We start from the raw sequence: 24,483 nt of genomic DNA, 5'->3' as shown, positions 1-24,483 counted from the left end.
GCAAGAAAGGAGGCAATTTAAACAGGATGCTAAAAAGGAGATACTTTAGACAGGATGCCGTGGCATGTGCCATATGCCATATGCCATATACCGCGAGTCCACTGATTGTGAGGTCTGTCTAAGGGCTTGGGCTACATAATTCAGTATGACCTGAGGTCACCATGTCAAAAGATTCCTTTGGTGCTTGTTCTCTATTAAACGGCAAACGGTAGTAGGGAGAGGGAGATCGTAGGCTATATAGTATAGATACTATGTAGTATAGTATAGTATTAGTATCTAAACCAGCCTTCTGGTTGAAGTATAAGGCTGAAAACGCAAGGCTGAAAACGCCTTAGTTTAACACACCACGCCGCAGAGAGACTATGCCGCAGGAATAGGGATAGTGTCGAGTGTGGCGTGGCGCCGAAGTGGCCGCATGAGCAGCCATCTAGCCATCTAGCTGATGACAATACTGCCTAATGTCGAATTTGTCGCCAGTAGCTGATGGCTGATGCCACTATAGTGTCTCTATACTATATATATATATATATATATGTGTGTGTGTGTGTGTATATCTATAAATTGCCGTGCTATAATATATATTAAAGGTTGAAAATGTTCTATGTCTTTTATCAAAGGGTCGCCGGGGGAGCGCATGCTATATTCTATAGTATAACCAGCCTCTCTGGTTAAAAGGCGAGGCTGGGGATGCCTAAGTTTGACAAGATACTAGATACACATGTCCTAACCAGCCTAGACAACGACATTAACATACTCTAGCTAACTACCTACTACCTACTAGCTAGGTATGATAGCCAGCCAACATTATAATCCATTCCATCTTATCCCATCCTATATTGCACCTATAACAAGAACAAGAACCAGAACTAGAACCAGAACTAGAACCAGAACAAGAACTAGCCCTCGGCCTACGTCTAGGTCCGCACCACTGGCTTCAAGCGCACATATAACGGGTTCTTCTCCCAGATCAGAAAGACGCGGGCGTCGTCCCATTTCTTCTTCGGCCCGGGCACTAGCTCGAGATTGAATTCCCACAGCAGACGGGCGAGGACGAGGCGCATTTCGAGAAAGGCGAGGCTGTGGAGTGTTAGTGTTGATATTGGTGTTACAAGTAGTACAAGTAGTTGAGGAGATGGAAATAAAATGGAACTGAAATTAAAACTGAATAGGACGGAACATATAACTCACTTCTTTCCAATGCAGTTTCGAGGCCCCGTACTGAACGGCTGCATGGCGGCGCGGTCGTCGCCCACAAAGCGCGGGTCGTCCATCCACCGCTCAGGGATGAATTCCAGGGGGTGCGAGAAGTTGGCGGCGCTGGTATTGGCGGCGAGTTGGAGGACGCTGACGTGGGTCTAAAGAGAAGAGAAGTCATAAATCAGCTTGAGCGTAGGTAAGAGGGAGGAGGGAGGAGGATAAGAGGGTAAAAGGTCGAAATCGAACGGGACAAGTGAGAAATGACAGAAGTAGAAGCAGAAGAAGACTGTAATATATGGAAATGACAGAAGTAAAAGCAGACTGTATACAGTATGTGTGAAAGAGACAGAAGCAAAAGCAGACTGTAACGTGTGGAAAGGGTAGAAGTAGAAGCAGACTATATATAGTAGGTGTAAACAGGATAGAAGCAGAAGTAGACTGTATATAGTATGTGAGAAAGAGACAGAAGACTGTAGGTAGGGCCATGTGTAATAGGACAGAAGTAGGCTGTAGGTAGGACTATTTGTGAAAAGGACAGGACAGAAGCAAACTGTATACATCATGTGTGAAAGAGCCGGAAGACTGTAGGCAGGGCCATCGTGAAAAGGACAGGACAGAAGTAAAAGCAGAAGCAAAAGCAGACTATAGGTAGGGCCATTATGAAAAACAGGACTGTACTCACCCCCCCAGCCACCCATTGGCCATCAATCCAATCCCCCCCCTCAGGCACCATACGAGACAGACCGCTCGGGACCGGCGGAAACAGCCGCAGCGACTCGTTCAGACAGGCGAGCATATACTTGAGCTGGTTGATATTGACGAGGTTGATATCGGCGGGACAGGAAAAACTCGCGCGGACCTCGGCGACGAGGGCAGCGTAGACTCGAGGATTCTGCAGCAGAAACCACGACACGCTGCTCAGCACGGTGGCGGTGGTCTCGCTGCCGGCTATGATCAGCGTGGACGAGTTGCCGAACAACTCGGGGTCGGAGATGTTGCTCTCGGGCTTGATCAGGTTGGACACAAAGTCGGCGCGGTCGACCTTGCTCTCCTTGCGGCGCAGCGCCTTTTCGCGCGTCATGTCGTCGTGCGCCTTGTACCGGTCGGCCAGGAACTTGGGTACTAGGTACGGCACTAGTCGGTCGAGTTGTGGGTAGTAGCCCAACGCCTGCTTGAATGCCACGAGGTGGATCGCGTCGAAGATCATCTTGACCCACGGGTGGTAGCTGGACGTCTGGAGACAGCCGAACGGCTCGCCGAATGCGAGGTCGCCGATGAGGTCGAATGTGAAATACTGGGGGGCGCCCAGGTTGGTTAGTTGGACAAATGAAGAAGGAACGAAGGAACGAATAAACGAGGGAATGAATGAGCAAACGAAGGAATAAACGAGCGAACAAACTGTCGAACTTAGGCACTAACTTAGGCCTTCCCAGCCTTGCCCTCTAACCAGAGGCTGGTATAGGCATAATAGGCACACCTATAGTCTGGGCTCCTATACCCATTCAATAGCGAGCATGGAACATTTCAACCTTTGACATGAACAAATGAATAAATGAATAAACGAACGAACGAACGAACGAGCAAACAAAGGATTGAAGGAAGAAACGAACGAAGGAACAAACTCACATTAAACCACGACACTATCTCAATCGTATTGGTGCCCTGCCCCGCATTCTCGTGCAGCCGCCGCATCAGCAGATCGACATATCCCTGGATCAGGGGCTCTTGTTCACGCAGCGCCGCCTCCGAGAAGCCGCGCGACATGAGGCGACGAAAAAGTGAGTGTTTCTCCCGCTTAGCCGACAGGATGCCCGGCGGCTGCGATTCGTTGGTGTAGAAGGGCGTGTCCTTGGCCATTTCGGGCTTGCCGTGGCGGAACCCGTAGATGTCGTCCCACGCCTTGCTGGAACTGTACGAGAGCTCGTTGGGCGCCACTCGCACCACATGGCCGTATTGGTGGTGCAGGTCTCGCACCTCGCGCGACAGTGTTCCGTTGATCAATCGGGACACGTACCATAGTCGAGTGGCTGCCGCTAGCTTGGGGCCCGGGAACGACGCGAGCGGATGGAAGAAGCAGTTGTAGATGGTGTTGGCGATGAGATATATCGAGATCTGGTATGGTCAGTCAGTCATGGTGAGTGTCATGGTGGGTGTCATGGTGAGTGTGAGGTTGAGGTTGAGGTTGAAGTTGAGTTGGAGTTAGAGCTCGGCACATGTTCCAGAACTCAAGCACAGTATAGTTTGCTCTGGGATCTGGGAAGAGATGGAGGGGGATGGAATAAAGGAATAAAGGAACAAGGCTGAGGCTGAGGCTGGAAACAAAACAAAACAGGACAGGACAGGACAGGACAGGAATAAACGACACGACATGACATACAAGAACAAAGATAAGAAGCAGAACAGTGCTTAAACTGAAACTGAAACTCAGCAACGGCGTCGATGCCACGCCGTCCCCGCCGGCGTATCGTAGTAGTGTCATGATGGAAGAGGAGGACAAGGTGGTGGTGCCGTCGTCGTCGTCTTGTTCTTCTTCTTGTTCTTCTTCTTGTCGTTTTCTGTTCTTCTTCTTCTGTTCTACTTCTTTTGTTCTTCCTCTTGTCGTCTTCTCTTCTTCCTCTCCCTGTTGTTGTTGATGCGATGCGAGGGTGTTGTTGGTGTTGGTGTAGTGGTGAACAGTACCCAGCACACAGTACCCAGCACAGCAAACGGGCACTGCAAGCCAATCCCGTCCCCCGTCTCCCCACACGCAGCGTGTACGTGTGAGACTGTACTAAGGTAGTTAGGAGTAGGTAGTACTGTATGTGATATGTGATATATGGTATGTGGTATGTGCTGTAATTGTATCCAATTTCCAGAACCAAGATTGGAACCAAGGATTAGAACCAAGGATTAGAACCAAGGAACCTGGGGAAGAGGAGGCGGAGGTAGGAATCTAACCGCTACCGTACCGTACTGTTTCGCAAGCGGGCTGGACAGGCGGCAGTACCTTGTACCTTACCCAAGGTGCTTACTGTAAGAGGGCTAGAGGTCAGGCTCAGGCTCAGGCTCAGGCTCAGGCTCACATGTCATGGTCGTGGGGATCGTTCTTCAATCACACATATATACCCCGGAAGAATGGGATGCCAATTGCCATGCCATGCCATGCCCATGCTCGGAGTTGCTGGCCTTCCTGATCCGGATGCATAAAGGTGTTGGGGTCAAGCAAGGGTACAATACTGTATCATGTCCCATACCCCAGACCCCGGACCCCGGACCCCAGACTCCCGACTCGGATGTAGAGTACCTAATGTCTGTACTCCGTGCATATAACATATCCTGTAGGTAATTAGATAAGGTGGGAATGTGGGACAGTGGGACAATGGGACAATGACAGTAGGACACCCTTAGGAAACGCCATAATTCGATAACGCTACACGTACCTACATAGTACTGTACTGCTACCTAGATTATGTAGGTACCCGTATCCGTACATTAGATAGAGACTCACTCAGCGAGCAAAGATTCCAACGGCCGGACCTTCAACCTCACATCCAAACCACTCTGAACCGCCAGCCAGGTGGAGGTGATCTTCCAGCGCTCAGGGTCGACCAACTCGACGTCGAAGCGACGAAAGAACTCGGGGATGAACTTGGTGATCTCCAGCATGGCGATGTTCTTGCCCACGCAGGCCCGCTTGCCCGCCCCGAAGGTCAAGAGCGACGTCTCCATCTTGCGTGCCTGGTCGGGCGACACCTCCAGCCACCGCTCGGGCCGATACCGGTCGACGTCCTGCCCGTACAGGACTGGATCGCGGTGGACCGACCAGGCGTTGCATCCGACCACCGTGCCCGGTGGCAGATAATGGCCGCCGAGCTCGACGCCGCCCGCGGGCACGAGTCGAGGCAGGATCTGAGCCGTGGCAGGGTGGAAGCGGAGAGCTTCCTTGATACAGGCCTGATAATAGGTCATTTTCAAGCCTTCCGCCCAGGTGATGGGCCGATCCATGTCGGCGTCAGCGTCGGGGTCAGGGTCGGGGTCCGCATCTCCTGGTGCCTGGCGCGCCCGTAAGGCGGCTCCGATCTCGCCCAGCACCTTGTCGAGGATGCTGCGCTGGGTCACGAACTGATGCACCAGCGTGCGAAGGATGATGGCCGTGGTGTCGGAGCCGCCGGCCACGTTGGTGTTGGCGTAGTCGTGCACCAAGCCCTCGTCGACAATGTCCGGGTATTTCTCCCGCGCCTCGAGAAAGCGGGTCAAGAAATCGCGGGGGCCGCTGTGGCTGTCGCTGGGGCTGTGAGACGACTTTTGATGCTCTCGGATCTGCTTGAGCGTGAAGCCTAGGATGTTGCTGGTCGGCCGCAACATGTGCAGGATCGGGTTTTTGATGCGGAAATACCAGTCCAGATTGGGCACTTGGCCGACCTGGCGAAGGCAGACAGATCAGTACTGTGGACGGGAGGGGAGTACTGTGTACCTTGGCGACAGGTACATATACAGTTGCTGGACATTGGTCAAGGGAGATGGGAGATGGGAGATGGGAAGGGAGGACAAAAGACTCACCACGCCCGTGTACTCCATGAACCGGCCCGTATGGTACATCATCTGGTCGACATCCTGCCCGGTCTCGAGGAATCCAATCCTCTTGCTGAACGTCAGCTCGCCACTGGGACTGCATTAGCGAATCTCTTCGGTCATTGCGGGAGCACGAGACAAGAGGAGGCTAGGAGGCTCTTACATGACATCGAAGGCATACATCTGCAGCCACCGATCCAGAGGGCATTCTTTCGTCGGCCGCGCAAACCGCTGTTCCATCTGCTCCACGAACGTCCGGGACGTGGAATCCACCAGCGGCTCGAACTCAACCAGCGTGCTCATGCCGTAGGCGGCGGCCACCGGTTTCGCCAGGCGCGTGTGCTTTTCCTCGTCCATGGTGGAAGCGAGGTTCTCCACCAGCTGCCCGTTCGAGTTGAGTTGAGACTGCGTGGTATAGATCTGGGTCTGGGAGCGTCGCTGTCAGCACAGCACCGGCACGCACACCAAGCTCACCCTTGGTAGTGAACTGAGAACCGAGTGACATAGTCCAAGCAACAAGGGACGCCGAACCTTGCGATAGACTGGCTTCCAGCCATAGATGACACGAACGGCGTCGGGAGAAGCCACTGCCACTGTTTTGGGCCCGACTCGCAGCACGGGAGAGTTGTACTTCCGATGGAGAAGATAGTCCTGGTGGCCTTTGTTCGTGTAGGCGTGGAACATGCGCCAAAAGTCCGTCAACGACGCCACGAACGGGCCAGGGATCTTTCCCAGACCATATCCATAGCGGTTGATGGCGAAGTGAAGCACAACCAAGACCAAGAGGGCCGGCAGGAAGTATGCCTTGAAGACATCTCCGGTCTGCTGGAGGAGGGACATTCTATTCTGCCTGTTGTAATAATCTGGATTCTATGTCTGTGGTAATAAACGAGAATGGAATGGAATGGAGTGGCCCACAGAAAGAACAAGAACTGTGAAGCCGGTCGAGGTAAACCTGCTGTATGCTGTATACTGTATACGTCTACTGCACAGTAAGAAGTGAAGACGATTCGGAATTCATATACTAGGTACAGCAGGATCTCTCTCCACTTAAATACCCCTTCCGCTTCCCCGTGGGCAGACTTCCCACTTCCCACTTCCCCAGATCGCGGCGCGGGTTGCGGGGTGATGTGTTGGTGTTGGTGTTGGTCCCCAGAGTGTGAGGACATGTGCTTCGTCGTCGTCTTCGTCTTCGGCCAGGGCCGACCTCGAGTATGTAGCCATGGTTTCTAGCCTTGGTCGCTTAGGCTATATGGCTAAACTATCGGCATTGACCTAGACAACAGGTACTGTATGGCTAAGCCATCGGCATTGACCTAGACCAAGACCTAGATAACAAGTACTATGGCGGTAGCTGTAGCTGCTAGAAAGAGAGTGATGCTGTCCCGGTATCAGTCCGAAAGAGAGTGGTACTAAGCTACGGTTACAGTAGTTGGATCCAGCTCTTCAACTATGGATGCTGCTCATCCCGAGGTCGAGGATCAGAGTCAGAACGGGGATGACATGATAACCGAGGATAAGGCATGATGCTGTAAATGATATGTTTCCAAGGAGCTTTAGGCTGGCTGATGTTGGAGACCTTTGCCCTTTGCCCTTCGCCCTTCCTTGCCTCGGTCTGGTATCGGCAGGGATAGTCATCAATGACTTCTTAGGCTATAGAGCCGGAGCTGGAGCCGGAGCCTAAGCCTTCCATATATACGGAGGCAGTACCTGAGGTAGTGTCATTCGATTCGCTCACGACTGCGTTCTCCTGAATGTTCTGTATTTATAATATATTGAACAAATTGGGTTCCGTCTTTGGCCACATAGTTGAAAAAATTGGATGCCGTCTTTGGCCATGAGGCCGTACGAACAACGCCTACCTAGGTGCATCTATTTACCTCGTTCATATCGAATGCGGACATGCGAAGAGATGCCAACACTAGTGACTGCCATAAGGATTGAAATCGGTCGACTGTGACTTCCATAAGGATTGAAGTCGGTCGACTGGGTCCGCCGACCCGACCTTCAACACACCAGAGGCCAAGAGTAACAGTGACGATGACGATGACGGTGACGGCCATGATGACAGTGACGACGACGGCAAAGACAGCCTACCACAACCCGTCAACTCCAGGCATAGAAACCCCATAATTAACCTGGGGCGAAAAAGGCGCCTCGTCGAACGGCCAGTCCTGCGAAAACCCATTGATCAACTCGCTCGGCAGCGGCTGGTTGCCCAGAAAGGTATAGTCCAGAGCGTGGGAATACTGGCGAAACTCGTCCGCCACAAACATATGGTCGAATTGATTGCAAGGCCCGACAGCCGTGGCCGTCGACGTCGACCCGAACGCATCCATCCCCAGCTGCGGCTGTGTCTGTGCATGCATCGAGGCAGCCAGCAGAGGGTCGATGGGGCGACCACCACCGCCAATGCCATTGCCATCACCGCCACCGCCACCGCCACCGCCACTGCCACTGCCATTGCCACCAGAGATGGCCTGGTTATTGTTGTTATTGTTATTGTTGTGGTTGTTGTTGCTTGACGAAAAATAATGCCGAGTCTGCATCGGCCCCTGGGCCATATTGTCCCTCTTGGTGACGGCGTTGATGGCGTCGCGAATGACGGCATTGCTCAACCGATTGAACAGCTCACACGAGCTGCGCGCGACGCTCCAGCGCTCGCAGATGGCAACCAGGATGTTGGAGCAGGCGCGCGTGTCGTTGATGATGTCGAGGTAGTCCGGGATCGGCATGTTCTGGGCCGGGTCCTTGAGGGCCAGCCCGATGCCGTAGACGTAGGCCAGCCCGGCGATGAAGATGCCGTGCAGCGTGATCCACGAGTAATTCAGTCGCCGCTTGCGGTGCAGCTCGTAGTACGATGTGATGGACGACTTGGCCGCGTAGAACATGTGCTGCAGGTCGCCGGGTTCGGTGGTGGTGGTGGTGCCCTTGGGCCTGGTTCCGGTTCCGGTTCCGTTTCCGCTTCTGCCTCTACTGCTGCTTCTGGCCTTGGCTCCAGCCTCGTCGTCGTCGTCGTCGTCGTCGTCGTCCATATCTCGGTCCATGTCTCGGTCTCGGTCCTGGTCACTATCACCATCACCATCACCATCACCGTGGACTTCCAGCTTGGTCGCCGTCACCGGGTACGGCAGGTACGGTGAGGGCCGGTAGAGGAGGAGGAGTGCATTGTTGGCCACTGCGTTGTACCATTCCGGCGATAGGAAGCACGAGACAAAGCCAGACCCAGACCCTCCCACTCCACTGTGCAGAGACCCGGACCCGGACCCGAACCCAGACCCAACCCCCAACCCAGCCGCTGCCTCCTGGGCGCGCTGGTCGAGATTGAGCAAAGCGGTGTCGTCGCGCCACGCAATGACTTCGTCGTACAGCTGGCGCCGCACCCGCGTCTTCTCTTCCACCGTCACGTCACTCTTCTCTTGTGCCGCGTACAGCGTGCTGAGGATCTTGCCGGACAGCCGTCGGATGCGGATGAGGTGTAGAAACGGCGTGATCTTGGGCCGTAGCTGGGACTGAGGTTGGGAGTGGGAGTGGGATTCGGCTGTGGCGGTGGTGGTGGTGGAGGCATACGGTACGGTCGTTGTGGTTGTGCTTATCGTTGGCGGAATCGGTCGGTCCGGTCCGAATTCCTCGTCTTCCAGCGGCGACGGGAGTGAGATGTCAATGTCCTCGTCGCGGAGGGCGACGGGGCGACCCAAGGTGAAGCTGACGACCCTGATGGATTGATGTAAGTGACAAGACAGACAAGACAGACAAGACAGACAAGAGAAAGAGATAAAGGTAACAAGCAAGAGATGGAGATAAAAAGCAAAAGATGGAGATAGAGATGAAAGGTAGCCCACCTGTCCAAATTGTAGAAACACCAAAACGTGCGTTTCCGCATCTCCGCCTCAAAAGTCGTGGGCAGATTCGCATTCGAGCCCACCCTCCCGGCCGCCAGACTAGCACGCCTCGGCTCGAGATGCAAGCCCAGCTCGAAGCAGATGCGGGCGCCGATGCCGATGAGATGCCAGATGCTGGCGCTGGTGTCGCGCAGGTTGCTGAAGATGCCGTGCTGCGACAACAGCGTGATGGCCTGCAGCGGGATCAGGCCGCCCATGTTCAGCACGGCGGGCAGCTTGGTGCGCGCGCGCGCATAGTGCGTCGCCGCCCCGCTGGTCATGGACTCCTCGAACCGGTTGAAGTTGGAGCTGCCCATCGACAGCACCATGTCGAATGCGAACGCGTCGAACGTGTGGACCGCGTAGTAGCTGGGGTTGCTGTAGATCTGCTCCACGGCCGCCAGGAAGCTGGGCCGGTGGAGGAGCGGGAACGTGATGTGTGTGTGCTGGAAATACGCCTCGATGTATTGCATTGCCACTGCGCGGGGCGGGAACGTTGCTGCATCCATGCCGATGCCCATCCCGATCGCGCCATTCCCGTTCCCATTCCCATTCCCATTCCCATTGTTGCTGGCCGTCGGTGGATGTGGATGTGGACTGCGGCCGCCATGGTTGAGGTTGAGGTTGAGATTGAGGTTGGTGTTGAAGTCGCCGCCGCCGCGTCCGCTCTCCGTCGGCCAGTTGCCAGTAGACGCGTGCTGCGGATCGAGCACCGAGCTGATGATGGTGGCCAGCCCCATGCCGCTGCTCGACCCTAGAAACCGCGTCTCGCCCGTCGCCGTGAGCGTGAGATATCCCACCTCCGTGGCGACGGCGTCGTCGGCCGGTGTCCTGCCGGAGGTGGTGGTGGTAGTGGTCGAAGGCGCAGCACCAGCGCCAGCGACCTCGCCGGGCGTCGCAATGCTGCCATTGCCGTGGAAATTCCCGTTCCGGTGGTCGCCGAGGCTGACGGACGACGGGGCATGTGCATGTGTATGTGCATGTCCATGTTCGTGCTCATGGTCATGGTCATGAGTGGCTCGACTGCCTGAGAACGTTGGGCTGCTATTGCTATTGCTATTGCTATTGCTGTTGCCATCGACACCACCAGCCGCACCCTCCTTCCTGGCCAGCTGGCTGCGCAGAGCGGCTATCTGCCTCTGCATCTCCAGATTCTGCTGCTCGGCCTTTCGCAGGTCGCTCTCCACGCTTTCCACGTAGCCTCGGGGCAGGTTGCGTGACCGGAGCTTGTCCACGTGCAGGCAGGGCGCCCCGGCCTTCTCGCACCCGCCGCAGCGAGGGATTCGCCGATCGCATCTGGTCTTGCGCGCGTGGCACCGGTCACAGGCCTGCATGGCTGTCGGGTTCGGGTTCGGGTGCAGTCCAGGTGCAGTCCAGTGCCTCCTGCCGCCTCTTCTCTTCGCCGCTGCTGTTTATTCTCTGAGACCTGGGTACGCACCCGCAACCGTAGGCTGGGGGTGGTGGATGGTGGGCTGTGGGTTGTCGTTTGTGGGTTACAGTGCCACTCAGATGACAAAGCTGGAAGGTGGAAGAACCACGATACGATTTGATCCAGCGTCCGGGGAGAAGCGATAGATAAGTATTCGGCGACCGCCGAGGGCGAAGGAGAAGGCGAAGGCTAAACCCTTCGAATCTGGGGAAGAGGAAGAGAGACGAGGGGAGATAAATTACGAATTACGGGGGGCGAAGGGGGAGCCATGGGGACTCGTGGAGTCTTTGTACAGTACTCGTACAGTATCCGTACTCCGTACTCCGTACTGGGATGTACATACCCCGTACGTAGGTACGTATGATACTGTACATCCTGTACCGAGTACGGAGTACATCCCTCCTATACAGTCCGCCTAGGTACACTACATACAGTCCAGTATATACCGAGCACAATACCTATACGAATATAGTGTAAGGACACACTCCCTCAGCTGGTGATACCATCCAACACAGCTCGTCTAGATCAGATCCTGGGCCATCGTCGCTCCCTCTCATAAGTCTCTATGCTTCCGGAAGGCCCATTTCTCTGGCCGGCCATGGCGACTGAAATATGTCCAGCTCCTAAGGCCAGGGGGCCCCTGATAACTCCCCTGCCAGTATCTCTCTAGCTCTAAGCTTTGCGGCACGCAGGCGGCTACTGCTGCTACTGCTGCCGCTGTCACACCTTGAACACCACTTTTCGCGCTTGATACTTCTCAAAGATATCGAACCCCTTGGCCGCTTCACTCAGTGGCAGTTCATGCGACACAAAGGACGCCGCCCTCTCCCTGTTCTGCTCCAGGCACTCGAGGGCTTCGGTAAACAGGGTGCTGATGGGAGCCCGGCCGAAATTGACCCTGGGATGAACACAGACGGACGGTCAGCAACGAGCTCGCAACCACAGCCACACACCTTCTCAACAGGGGCTAAGGCACGTACGTGATGTTCTTGGCATAGCACTCGGACGCCAGGAAAGGGACCTCGCCCTGGTGGAAGCCGATGGACGACAGCACGCCGCACTGTCTCGTCAGGTCGAATGCCGACCGTAGAGCGGCCTTGTTGCCCACCACTTCGATGACCCCGTCGGCGCCTCGACCTTCAGTCGCCTCCAGCACCGTCTTTTGAATGTCGTCTCTCCCCAGCTTAAGAGGGATCGCGCCCAAGGCCTCCGCCTCGGCCAAACGCTCGTCGACCGCGTCGACCGCGTAGATCTTCTTCACTCCCTTCGTGACGGCCGTCATCAAGGCGCAGATACCCACCGGCCCACACCCGAGGCAGACAAAGACGGCCTCGTCCAGCGTTTGAGGAACAAAACGCGCGCCGACCTCGAGATGCGCACCATTCTGGCCACCGCTACTGGCCGGAGGAGTAATGAGAGGCCGCTGCACAAACTCCAGGGCCCGTATCATGCCATAATACCCGGTGGGAAAAATATCGCACATCATGACCAGGAGATTGTCGTCCAGATGGGCGGGTGCATGGTGCAGAGTTCCATCCGCGAATGGCGCTCTGACGTACTCGGCCTGTCCGCCGTCGAGCTGTTGGGTGCCGAAGGCGAGAGAGTTCTCACACCGCTGGCCCAAGCCATGTTGGCAAAACCAGCATTTCTGGCTGTGGCCGTAGGAGCCAACCGTCAGTATCGGAATTGGTCCAAGACGAGATCCGGGCGGAAGACCGGGGCGGAAGTAGCCGCGCACTCACCACACCGCCGCGAACACGGATACCACTTTATCACCGACCTTGTGCGTACGTACGTCAGGCCCAACGGCCGTGACGATGCCGACAAACTCGTGGCCCTGATCATGCATCATTAGCGACGCCGCACGCCGACGCCGACCCGGCCCAGAGCGGTGATCAAACTGACCATGATATGCCCGGTCTTTGTAGTCTGATGTCCACGATACATGTGCAGCTCACTGACATGACATTAGACCTGCATCACAGAATGGAGACAACAGTGCTTGTATGATCAATCACCTTCCACATAGACCGGCCGTTTGGACCTTGACAATGGCATCGGTAGGATCACGGATTTGAGGCTCAGGCCGGTCCTCGACCCTTATGTCGAAGGCGCCATGGAAAACGACCGCCTTCATCTTGTCCTTGACCACTGACTGGAACTGGGGCTGGGTTGAGTATCAGTTGTTGTTCTCAGTCTCTCTGTTCCTCACTCTCACTCTCTTCCTCTCTCTCTCTCTCTCTGTGTGTGTGTGTGCCAATTGTGACGCCACAGTAGCTCTAAGCGTTTTGGGCTGGGTGAGGCTTAGGCGTATGTTGATTTGCCGTTGTAGTCAGGTAGGCCGCGGCAAAGGGCATCTCGTCCGCGTCAAATACATGTTGGACATCCAGGCTTACCCCGGCGGGGCGAAACCCGTAATTGGCCCGTCCCCTTATCCGTCCAGATCATCAATCGGCGTCCGGTGAACTGGAGCCCCCCACACGCACCCCTTCTTCCAGCGGTGCATGTACTATGCCGACCTCGGGCCACGGGGAAACAAAAGGCGGGCCAGAGGGGTTTGTTGGCTACCACCGAGGTCGACCCCCTCTCTGAATGTTGGGGATGGTCTGGTTTAAGCGTCAAGTGCAGGTGCAAGACTCGCAGAGATGACGCCTGAACCTTCCACCTGTATCTGCACTTGCACCTGACCGCAGTAAAGCAGTATAGTATAGTTATAGTTTTCCTGACCCCATTAGCCTTACCCAGCGACAGTACCATCTCGGAACCATGGCGGGCAAAACTCCCTCCGCTGGCTCGTTGAACCAGATCTACATCAATGGGGAATATGTCGCATCGCATTCTAAGCGCACCTTCTCTGTGAGGAACCCCAAGGACAACGCGCTGGTGGCGGATGCTGTGCCCATTGCCGACCAGGAGGATGTCGACCGGGCGGTGGCGGCGGCCGAAGCGGCCTTTGTTGGCCCCTGGAGCAAGTTTACAGCCTTGCAACGCACCGAAGCATTCAACCGGTTGAATGCCATCTTGGAGGAGCGTCTGATAGACATTCTGACTCTGGACTCTCTCACCACCGGCAACCCGGTCTCGCTCATCCCCACGCGCGAGAAGAACTATATCAAAAACTGTTTGCTTTACTACGGTAAGCCTGGCAGCTGGAGATGGAAGTGGAATCCACTTCAAGAGTAACCACTGACCTCACACAAAGCTGGATGGACCGATAAGCAGAAGGGTGACTACCTGCCTGCCGATGACGGGTTTGTCAAGCTGGTGCGACATGAGCCTCTGGGGTGAGACATTCTCCTCCTCCGTTGTGTTCTTTCCCATGGTGGCTGGAACTCTGATTGTGCTGCAGAGTCTGTGCCGCTGTAAATCCTTATAACGCTCCTGTAGCCACCTTCATCTTGAAGGCGGCCCCCTGTTTGGCCACGGGCAATGTTCTCATTGTCAAGCCGTCCGAGAAGTCGCCCCTCGGCTCCTTGGCCCTGGCTCCGTTGTTCGAAGAGGCAGGTTTCCCAAAGGGTGTGATCCAGGTCTTGACCGGCGATGGATCTACCGGGGCTCTACTCGCCCAACACATGCGGATCAGAAAGGTGAGCAAGGACATATGCAGCGCCAATGTCCGGTAGAATGTTGACCACTCCCGTCGTGACAGATCAGTTTTACTGGCAGCATACCGACAGGAAAGAAGATCCAGGTGGCTGCTGCACAGAGCAACCTCAAGCGTGTCACCCTGGAGCTAGGTAAGGGGCCCCAAGTCTGCAGGGCTCGACCCATGGTCTGATCATTACCAGGCGGCAAAAGCCCAGCTCTCATTTTTGAAGACGCCAACCTCGATAACGCCGTAACCTGGTATGCGCCCCTTTCACAGAGCGTGGCTGCCGCGAGACTAACTGGGCTGCGTGTATAGGACAGTCAATGGCATCCTCGCGCGCTCCGGCCAGGTTTGCGTAGCATCTTCCCGTGTCTACGTGCACGAGAGTATTGCCAAAGAGTTTACTGAAAAGTACATTGAAAAGATGCGGGCCGCGGTCGACAACATCGGCGACCCTCAGGACCCCAATGTAGCATTTGGACCTCTTGCAGACGACGCTGCCTTTGAAAAGGTCAAAGCAATGATTGCCCGCGGCGAGACAGAGGCCCAGCTCGTTCTCGGAGGTAAACGAAAAGGAGACAAGGGCTGCTTCATAGAACCCACCGTCTTCCTCAACCCGAAGCCAACCGCACAGGTCCTCAAGGAGGAGGTCTTTGGCCCGGTAGCGGTGGTGTTGACGTTCAAGACAGAGGAGGAGGCGATCGAGCTGGCCAACGACACGGAATACGGCCTCATGGCGGGAGTATTTACGAAAGATATCAACCGTGCGCTGAGAGTTTCCGCCAGAATCGAATCGGGTGTTGTGGGGGTCAACTGCATCAGCGTGGTAAGTTCTGCGAATTTCCTGCCTCCCGTTGTACCAAGTGGTTGCTGATGGCACTGTAGATGAACATGCAAGTCCCATTTGGAGGCAAGAAGGCCTCTGGTCTGGGCCGTGAATTTGGCGAATATGTGAGTTGCGAACGATGAGCCACACTTTCACGGTGTACGACTAACCTCTGAAACCCTGTAGGCACTGAGAGCTTTCACGGAACCCAAGTCTGTACTGATCAAGTATGTCTGGAAGTCATCCTGCGCTGCGGGAAGCCATTGCTAACTTGCACACAGTATGAACTCCTGAAAGCTGCCAGCCTTACGCGCTTTGGACTGGGCCCTCTCGACATGCATTGGATCTTGGATGTATTCCCTCAGGGCTTGGATTTGATCTGACCCACAATGGTCAGGGGCGATCCAAACAGAACAGGGAGCTCATGTAGAATGAAAAGTAACTTGTGACCGGTATCGGCAATAATGCGAACTGAATATTGCGGTAATCCAGAGTAGAGGTCATAGAGCGGAACAGCCCCGACAATGTGCCCGCCAGTGTGGCGGATAGCGCATTTTTTGGTACATAGCTGGTTCTCCTCCTGGTGGGAAATGACCGGCCCGTCCTCTGGCCAGACTTTGAAATGGTTGATCTCACCGGTGTGTAGCCACCGCTATCATTGTACTTCCGGTCCCGCAGGGCTCCGGTTGCCGGTCTGGTGGCAGAAATGAGCGAGAGTCCTTTTGGCATGGACCACTTTGGCCGTGTCCCTGCTAACGTTCTCGTCGGCATCGGCCGAGTTGGGGCTGCCAGCATCCCCACGAAGACCCGGTGCTCTCACAGTGTTTGGTACGGCGTCTGTGATTATCTCCCGCCCTCATCCTACCATGACACGGCTAGTGGAGAGTGCCATGGCCTGTAGGTGCCTGTATATCCGAGAAGGACGGCAATACAAGCCACCAGGCGTGCTGCGGTCCTGAGTCGCGCCGAGAATACAGCGGCCTTGTATCCAAGTCAGCGGCCAGATTTCGAACCACTCTTCTTCTTCAATTTAAAAGGTCCCAGATTGTTGCATTCTTTCCATTTCTACCGGGAAGGGATAAAAGATATCATAGACCTAAGACTAAGATGGCTCCAGCAGTGACGGAGGAGCCCAAGAGGCCCATCATCATTGGAAATGTGGCCGGCGCGATGGAAGACTGTCCCTATGCCATGTGAGACTCCTCCGCGGCCGAAAGCTCCCCTCTCTGGCCTGCGCTGTGAGCTGACCGGGCGAAACACAGGCATCGTATGGTAACCGAGGGCTATCTGGACGCCATCGCAGGGGACTGGCTGTCGGAGTTGAACATTGCGTGGAATGCCATCCGCAAGCACGACGACCCCACCAAAGGCTACGAAGTCGGGTTTCTGGAACAACTGGATGACTGCATCGACATAATCGCCGAGAAGAAGATCAAATGCGTCTCGAACGCTGGCGCCCTCAATACTCCCGAGTGTGCCAGGAAAGCCATAGAGATTTGCCAAAAACACGGCCAGGGGCATCTCAAGGTAGCCTATGTCCAGGGCGACGACATCTCCGAGATCGTGGTCGACCCAGCCAAGCAGCAGGAACTCGGGGGTATCGTCCATCTCGACCATCCGGAGCGGAAGCTGGAGGACTGGGACCGCGAGCCCTACTGCGGAGTGGCCTACATCGGGGCATGGGGCATTGTCGAAGCCCTTCGCAACGGCGCCGACATTGTCATCTGCGGTCGAGTCACCGACGCCAGCCCTGTCATTGCGCTTGCAGCCTGGTGGCACAACTGGTCTCATGATGCGTGGGACGAACTGGCCGGGGCGCTGATTGCTGGACGTAAGTTTATGCTCGCCCCTTAGCATGCCCACTGCCTTTCACGACGAGGAGCGATCTCGCTGACACGCGCGGACCATGACTAGATCTGATTGAATGCGGACCCTACGTGACCGGAGCCAACTTCTCCGGGGTCAGACCGTATCTGGAGGGTCTGGTGGACTTGGGCTTTCCCATTGCAGAGATTGCTCACGACGGCTCCGTGGTCATCACAAAACACCCCGAGGCGGCCGGGTACGTGGACGAGTTCAACGTGCGCGCCCAGTTCTTGTACGAAATCCAAGGCACCAAGTATATCAACTCCGACGTCAGTGCCGACATTGAAAATGTTCGAATCGAGAACACCGGCAAAAAGGATCGAGTCCGCGTCTCAGGAGCCGTGGGAAGCCCTCCGCCCCCGACAACCAAGGCCATCGTGGTCGCTATCGGCGGATACCAGGCGGAGGCGACCTTCTATATGAACGGGTTGGACATCGACGCCAAAGAGCAGTTCATGCGCCAGCAACTGGAATATGCCTTCAAGGATGCCAACTTCTTGGAGTTGAGCATCGAACGTCACGGGTCGGCGGCCGTTAATCCTCCTCGGCAGGCTCTGGGCACCGTCGGGTACAGAATACTGGTGAAGGCCCGGAACAAGGAGGACATCCGCGAGGATGTGTTTCGCAAGCATGTTTATGCGCTGCGCATGCAGTTCTACGCCGGTGAGTGAGCCTCTTTCGGCTTAGACCGGATACGGTATTGACAAGTTGACAGGATATCACATGTCGTTGGATTTCCGGACCATGTCGCCCAAGATGTTCATGGAGCTCTTCCCGGGAATCATTTCATATACACGCCTGCCACACCGCATAGTGGTGGACGGGCAAGAAATCGCCATCAAGCACCATGGCATAACCGAACCACCTCCGGGCAAGAGGCCTAGCAAGGAAACCGAGAACCCGATACCTTTGGAGACGTTTGGGCCGACAAAGTCCTTCCCCCTGGGCTCGGTAGCCCACGGCAGATCGGGAGACAAGGGCGACAATTGCAACGTGGGTATCTTTGTCAGAGGCGCCGAAGAATACAAGTGGCTGCAGTCGGCTTTGACCATACCAAAGATCGTGGAGTTGATGGGCGAAGACATCAAGCCAGGTGTGACCGTCGAGCGCTGTGAGTTTCCTCAGATCTGGGCGGTACACTTTCGATTCCTCGACTTTCTGGGCGGAGGAGCGGCCAGCAGTACAAGAATCGATATGTTGGGCAAGGGCGTGGCGGAATATCTGAGAAGCAAGTATCTGGACATACCGGTCAAGTTCTTAGACAGTCCTATCTCTGTAGCATGACGAAGAAATTCTCAGTGAGCAGCCTTCACTGGATACTGTCCAGATAAGCCAAGAATACATCGCTCTTGGATCCAGCATGCACACGAGAGGTAGTCGGCATGCTCTCAAGAGTTGTGCCGTGGTCAAGTCAAGAGGCGAGTGATGGGTGACATGGCGGCTAAACCCATCCAGGACACTGTTCCTTCGCGGGCAGATGACAAGGCTGGCAAGCCAACACTGGCGGGAACGAGGTGCTCTAGCATGAGACCACAGTGTTGTCGCGCAGGATCCGCCATCAACAAGCATGCCTCGGGAGCTGGCTCAGGGACTGTGGGGGAGAGAAGCATGAGTGTCTGTTCCCCGGCAATGGTGCAGTGGATTCTTCGGCCCCACGCCGAAGCCTTGCTGTTCAATGTTGCCATATCGGCCGGCGCCGAGCACAGTGACAGCGAACGGCCACCTGTGTGGAGAGGACAGAACGGTTCGGAAACTGGCCCGAAGGCTCAGTATGGGCCCATGGGGTATATCTCGGAAAAGCCGATTGATGTTAGACCTGTCTTCGTTTCGGCTACGTACTCGGAACGCAGGGGATCTGACTCGAGCTGGTCGACGACCGCTCCAATGGTGGGAATCTCGTGCATACTACGGAGTACTGTTTGAATATCCTCCGTGCGCAGATGTGGTACCCGAGGGTTCTTGACTAAGAATCGAGTGGTTGCGGGGTGAGTTGGAATGGTAGACCGTAGACCCAGGGCACGATGTACAGGAGGTATTTTAGAAGTGCGTCGATCGACCCTAGGGCGCTGCAATTGACATGCTTATGGTCCTCGATATTGTGGAAACTCTGAAGGGCAGAACAGATATCCTCCTGTCGGTGAAAGGATACACTGTGCCTTCACGAGGTAAGATCAGAGACTGTACGCCGTATTGGCAGATAGGTAGAAGGAGTGTCAAGGGGGAGGATTTCGTCCGTCTGGCCATACCTTCAGGGTCAGCTAACATGACCAAACCATGAGATACGTTGTACATACCATGGAAGGTTGTCTTGATAGTTAACATTGTCACTCGAGAACCGCAGTATTGGCGGGTGCATACTGGAACGCGGCTGACTTGCCAAACGTGGGCGAAGGCCACATTATCATCGTTTAGACCTTAGCCTAAGCCTGGGGTTACAGAGCCAAAGTGCGGAGCGTTGCCTAAGCTGGGGCAGTAAGGGGACCCCGCCTGCGCTCGGGGCTTGGGGGCGCACCTTGATGTCCGCTCCCAGCTTTGTCGGACCACGCACTTCTTCGCTCCCATAGCACCTACTAGGATCCCATCTAAAGTCCATGGCACATGGCTACAGAACGGAATTCCACTCAGGTCACAGGTGTGAGTCATAAGGCTCGTGCCTCAGTTGCCTGTCAAAGTTGCCGTCTGCGCAAGGTCAAGGTAGGCCAATGCCGCTGATGGCTTCTCGGGTACTCTGTGAAGTCAGTAGCTGACACGGTCCTATAGTGCGACGCGCAGTCTCTCCCCGCCGGTCAATCCTGTTCTCCTTGTCGACGAACAGCACAGAGCTGCGTGTTGGACCCGACATCCGACGGCAGGAGGTTAGCTCGGCTTCACAAGTTGCCTCCGTTCCACGGCTGAGTGTGACTCTAGGTCTGTAAGTTGGAAGTACGTCGAAGAGCTCCAACAACGCATCCAAACCCTCGAAGCCCTCACTCAACGAGAAGGAAATGGAATACCTCAAGAATGTGGGAACACAACGACAGGTGCGGCGGGAACCACGCAAACCATGCGATCTGAGCAACGGTATGGCGTAGTCTTGAAGGCTCTGCGTGGATTCTATTCAATGCCTGCTGATTTATGTGGAAAGCGGCCCTCAGTCTCCGAACATCGACCGTTATTCTCCCCCAACCAATCTACAAAACCCGGAGCTCTCGACGGGCACCCATCCACCGTCGTCCACGTCGTTGACCACAGATCGTGTAAACGCAGGAGAAAAGCCATCAGACGACTTGTCCGGGTTTTTTGGACTGACATCCCATCCCCACGTTGGGTCGCCTCTCGAAGGGTCAACGCAAAACTTTGCCGACGACGCGGTTGCCCTAGGTATCGACCTCGATCCAACTTCGCCCCATCTGAGAAACCACCTGATCCAGTCCTTTTTCAAGTACCAGACACTTTGGGTTGATATCGTTGATAAAGATTGCTTTTCCACTTCTCGGGCCCAGGGGACCCAGTCCCGATGGTACTGCACGTTTCTCGAGTACGCCATCCTGGCCTGCGCCACCCGCCTCAGCACCTCGAGCGTGGTGCGTTCACTCGCACGTGAATATGCCCAGTTGGCTAGGAACGAAATACTGGGTGCTCTGCAAGAGCCAACTCCGGCAATCATGCAAGGCTTCTTGCTACTTAGCGAATATGAGGTGACGCAGGGAAATGATCGCCCAGGGTGGATGTACTGTGGTAAGCATTAACCTTCGCCATTCGAGATTATTGATAAGGCCGTTTTACTGAGCTTCGCAGGTATTGCTTGTCGAATGTTGTCCGACCTTGGTCTACATGAACTTGCAGACATCAATCATGTCGCTCTTGAAGGGACGGACAATGAGGCGACCAGAGAGAGTGCCTTGGCATATGCTCTCGTTGCTGCGTGTATCGTATACGAAGGCGTGTGGACTCTGTACCTGGGCCGGCCGAGCTCTATCCCCAAATCGATCATAAGCATTGCCGCCGCCCGGTGCAAGTCCCACCAGAAGTCAGACTCACCACTTCTCAACGCCTGGCTTGGTCTTTGTGTGCCTATGTCCGAGATATCCCACATCCTCAACAATCAGTATGTGGGCGACTTCGATGCCTCTTCTTCTCTCCCCAACCTCATTGCCCAGATGCAAGACTGGTACAACACTCTCCCACCCGAGCTGGTTTACGTTGAGAGCCGCCTGACGAATCTGGACATGGCTGGGTATGGCCTACACACCCAGTACTGCAAAGTACAGATCCTCTTGAGGCAGGCCCTTGCTAGATGTCCAAATCCTCGGAAACGGAGATACTCGCAGATATCGGGAGACAGCATCCCTGGCATGATGTCTGAAGATTCCAGCCGTGCGATTTACCAGGAGGCGCTCCGCATCGCTCGCCTAGTGGTAACCTATAGAGAGGTATTCGGGGTGGAGAAGATACCTTCGATTATGCTGGACAATGCTGTCGTGGCAGCCACGACCTTAATCCACCATTTCAACCAAGTTTCGAGCTCCCATGATGTGCAGCAGCGCGACGCTGTTTGGGTTCGCTCCCTGATCAAAAGCCTGGAAGCGGTTCAGCCCCATTTCCCCATCACAAAGCGTATGCTTGATGCGCTGAAGCATATCAGTGCGGAGGGCTCGCTGGTCGACTTCTTCCATTCTCCCGCCGCGGGAGGTCCAGCAATTCCTGCCCCTGGGCTATCTTCAGGCTGTGAGTCCTACATACGCGGGCCCGACTCAAATGCAGTCCTCAACAAGCCTGACGCCGTTTGGGCATCGTTTGGGGTTGATTTAGCCCCGACGACCTTCTTCTGGGGCGGTCTCGACAACATCTTCTCGGACGTGCCTCCCTCTGGAGATCCCTTGTTGAATCCGCCACATATGACCCTTTCCTAACCAAGCCTCCTTATTCAAGAGATTAATTGACCTAAGCTTCTCCATACTGCGCATGAGCCTACGACTGCTAGCCCACTCGATGCGTCGATTCTGCGGCACACGGAATGTACAGAAAAGCTACCAACATGCTATGGGGTAATCTGTTGTCCAGAGATCTCCTCTGTTGTCCAGTCCCGATCTACCACGCTTCGCATTCAACTATAGCAATTTCCGATTGGTGGCAAGTCTTGCAAACTTAGCTTTGAAGCATTCTATACGATTTTTACTGTCTCCAATACCCCTCGACCTAACATCGAACGGAGGAAGAGAGTCATGAGACGACGACATCTTATAATGTACGAGCAACCAACCCTTACCTTTACATCCCTGTACCGTCACGTACAGACAAAGGTTCCTGGTTACCTCGCAGGCAATATGTCCCTTCTTCGAATGGTCTGCATACTTGGGAAGTCCATGCTCCTCCACCACCAGCTGGGGCGATTATGCTCTGCTTTTGTTGAAAATCGTCTTGGCCATGGCGTTTTCTCTCCAGTACCAGACTGCCGACATGGTAGCACCAGGGCCGATGATGAAATTGCCCAAGAGGATGAGGATCGCGGTTTTACCTACGTCGAACGTGGTCCGGCCGACGCGCTTCAAATCCCACACCGCATTGCAGCACCAGACATACGACGCGATATAAAATCCCTGAAAATCCGCCATGAAGAGATTTCGAATGCCTTCTCCGAGAAGCTTTGGCTCAGAACGGGAATCAGGCCAGAAGACCGACTTCAGCGTGAAATCCGGGTCACCTGATGTGACTATCCTGGAGATGACATAGGCATGCAGGGCAACGCCCAGGACACCGGTCACGACGTAAATATTCCTCAGCTGAGGCAAGTCGGGAAATTCCTCACAACCACCCGCACAGGTGACCGGGTGCCCAGATAAGTGTCTGGGATCTGATATCCTTTGCCGTTGTGGGTGGTCTCACCGTTGGTGGCCACGCCGTTCGTCGGGGGCACATTGTTGCTGAGATATTGGTTGGGCTGTGTGTATGTGGATAGCAATGTGCTTTGCACAGTGGTTGGTAAATCCGCCATGAGGCTGGAGGTGAAACGAGTTGAATTGAGTTACTGGTCTGTTTTGCAGAGGCTGATGCAAGTAGGGGTACATACATACTTCTTCCTGTAAGGCTGGGGCATTCACCATATAAAGGCCTCCTTAGCCTTAGGCCCTCCCTGGGTCGGCTCAGCCCGGACTGGGCTACATCAAGACCACGAGCCTACCAGGCACAGTTGGGCCTTGGGCAAGATCTTGCTGGTCACTCGTGTGTCGCCCGGCTGCTTGACCCAGGGTGCCAGACGAGTCTGCAGTATGTTGAAGGTAACCCTCGGTACAAAATCCGAGAGGTCGGCAGTCATGTTTGAGTTTCCCGTCTCCGAGGCACAGAGTAGACCATGCCAAACAATGTGATGTGCATGTCAGGCTTAGGCTACTCGCAGAGAGGGTTAGGGGGTTCCAGCCTACTGTAATCTTGTGGCCCCATAGCCTCTATATTTGGTGGATTCAACCCTCCTTACCTCCCAAAACCCCAACCTTCGGCCTTTACCGGGCGTGACCTCAGCCCCCTTTCCCCTTCCCCCTTCCTGCCCCAGATCTCTCTTTGGCTGGGTCACCCACACCCCATAAAATCTCCGTGCACTGGCACAGCTGGCAGTGGCTTGGCCCACCAACTCCAAGACAAGCAGAGAGGGTAGTAAGAGGATCAATCGCATATACTCCGTCCAGCGCCAGGCTGAGCAGAGAGAGAGCTCGGCTGAACCGTCTTCAGTGTCCCCAGTGCCTCCATCAATGTGACCCAGGGTAGGACACTGTCAACTTCGAAAGAAGGTGGTCTTGGTTGGCAACGGGTGAGACACCTACACCTGTTTGATCATCTCCATCTCATCCAGATCGATGAACACCAAGAGATCTAGAAGGACGAGGCTAAGGGATCCTTGGGGGTGGCCGCGCCTGGATAGCCCAACTACTTGGAAGGTCGTTTTAGGCTCCAACTGGCCCATCGCAACGGCAAAGGATGCCTGAGCGCTGTCCTAAAAGCAGAGACACGCGGTACTTGTCTCTCTTGCTATACATCACGACGGGCCACCAGAAGATGGGGGCAGTCTACAGAGTGATAGTGTACTTGTATGTACCACCAGGAGAGGGAGTCAGGACGGAGACTCACAGCTGTCCTCCTGAGATGACTAATATCGGTCATGAGTACGGAG

At 55.1% G+C, this 24,483-nt stretch overlaps 7 protein-coding genes across 7 annotated transcripts; 3 read left to right on the top strand and 4 right to left on the bottom strand.

Moving 5' to 3' along the window:
- Positions 1 to 914: 914 nt before the first annotated feature.
- Positions 915 to 3,676, bottom strand: A1O3_04186 (uncharacterized protein; the record flags this gene model as incomplete). Its single annotated transcript, XM_007734316.1, has 5 exons — positions 915 to 1,077; positions 1,189 to 1,355; positions 1,880 to 2,491; positions 2,824 to 3,309; positions 3,575 to 3,676. 5 exons carry the CDS (start codon positions 3,674 to 3,676, stop codon positions 915 to 917), a joined length of 1,530 nt encoding a protein of 509 aa, XP_007732506.1.
- A 1,004-nt stretch (positions 3,677 to 4,680) lies between these two features.
- On the bottom strand, positions 4,681 to 6,588 carry A1O3_04185 (uncharacterized protein; the record flags this gene model as incomplete). The annotated part of the gene is made up of 4 exons (XM_007734315.1): positions 4,681 to 5,598; positions 5,737 to 5,839; positions 5,912 to 6,174; positions 6,280 to 6,588. 4 exons carry the CDS (start codon positions 6,586 to 6,588, stop codon positions 4,681 to 4,683), a joined length of 1,593 nt encoding a protein of 530 aa, XP_007732505.1.
- Positions 6,589 to 7,841: 1,253 nt separating this feature from the next.
- On the bottom strand, positions 7,842 to 10,963 carry A1O3_04184 (uncharacterized protein; the record flags this gene model as incomplete). Its single annotated transcript, XM_007734314.1, has 2 exons — positions 7,842 to 9,462; positions 9,591 to 10,963. The coding sequence occupies 2 exons, from the start codon at positions 10,961 to 10,963 to the stop codon at positions 7,842 to 7,844; spliced, it is 2,994 nt and encodes a 997-aa protein (XP_007732504.1).
- An 815-nt stretch (positions 10,964 to 11,778) lies between these two features.
- Positions 11,779 to 13,195, bottom strand: A1O3_04183 (uncharacterized protein; the record flags this gene model as incomplete). The annotated part of the gene is made up of 6 exons (XM_007734313.1): positions 11,779 to 11,956; positions 12,039 to 12,424; positions 12,488 to 12,710; positions 12,801 to 12,895; positions 12,964 to 13,015; positions 13,077 to 13,195. 6 exons carry the CDS (start codon positions 13,193 to 13,195, stop codon positions 11,779 to 11,781), a joined length of 1,053 nt encoding a protein of 350 aa, XP_007732503.1.
- A 629-nt stretch (positions 13,196 to 13,824) lies between these two features.
- A1O3_04182 (uncharacterized protein) lies at positions 13,825 to 15,767 on the top strand (the record flags this gene model as incomplete). Its single annotated transcript, XM_007734312.1, has 9 exons — positions 13,825 to 14,194; positions 14,261 to 14,342; positions 14,408 to 14,645; positions 14,708 to 14,795; positions 14,847 to 14,904; positions 14,963 to 15,473; positions 15,533 to 15,598; positions 15,660 to 15,700; positions 15,755 to 15,767. 9 exons carry the CDS (start codon positions 13,825 to 13,827, stop codon positions 15,765 to 15,767), a joined length of 1,467 nt encoding a protein of 488 aa, XP_007732502.1.
- An 813-nt stretch (positions 15,768 to 16,580) lies between these two features.
- A1O3_04181 (uncharacterized protein) lies at positions 16,581 to 18,623 on the top strand (the record flags this gene model as incomplete). The annotated part of the gene is made up of 4 exons (XM_007734311.1): positions 16,581 to 16,666; positions 16,736 to 17,304; positions 17,388 to 18,002; positions 18,055 to 18,623. The coding sequence occupies 4 exons, from the start codon at positions 16,581 to 16,583 to the stop codon at positions 18,621 to 18,623; spliced, it is 1,839 nt and encodes a 612-aa protein (XP_007732501.1).
- Positions 18,624 to 20,983: 2,360 nt separating this feature from the next.
- On the top strand, positions 20,984 to 22,231 carry A1O3_04180 (uncharacterized protein; the record flags this gene model as incomplete). Its single annotated transcript, XM_007734310.1, has 2 exons — positions 20,984 to 21,056; positions 21,117 to 22,231. The coding sequence occupies 2 exons, from the start codon at positions 20,984 to 20,986 to the stop codon at positions 22,229 to 22,231; spliced, it is 1,188 nt and encodes a 395-aa protein (XP_007732500.1).
- Positions 22,232 to 24,483: the final 2,252 nt, after the last annotated feature.

The sequence above is a fragment of the Capronia epimyces genome (assembly GCF_000585565.1).
Source record: "Capronia epimyces CBS 606.96 chromosome Unknown aczIQ-supercont1.3, whole genome shotgun sequence".
Taxonomy (NCBI): domain Eukaryota; kingdom Fungi; phylum Ascomycota; class Eurotiomycetes; order Chaetothyriales; family Herpotrichiellaceae; genus Capronia; species Capronia epimyces.
The sequence above is the reverse complement of the archived record's forward strand: the minus strand, read 5'-3'. Positions and strand labels throughout refer to the sequence as shown.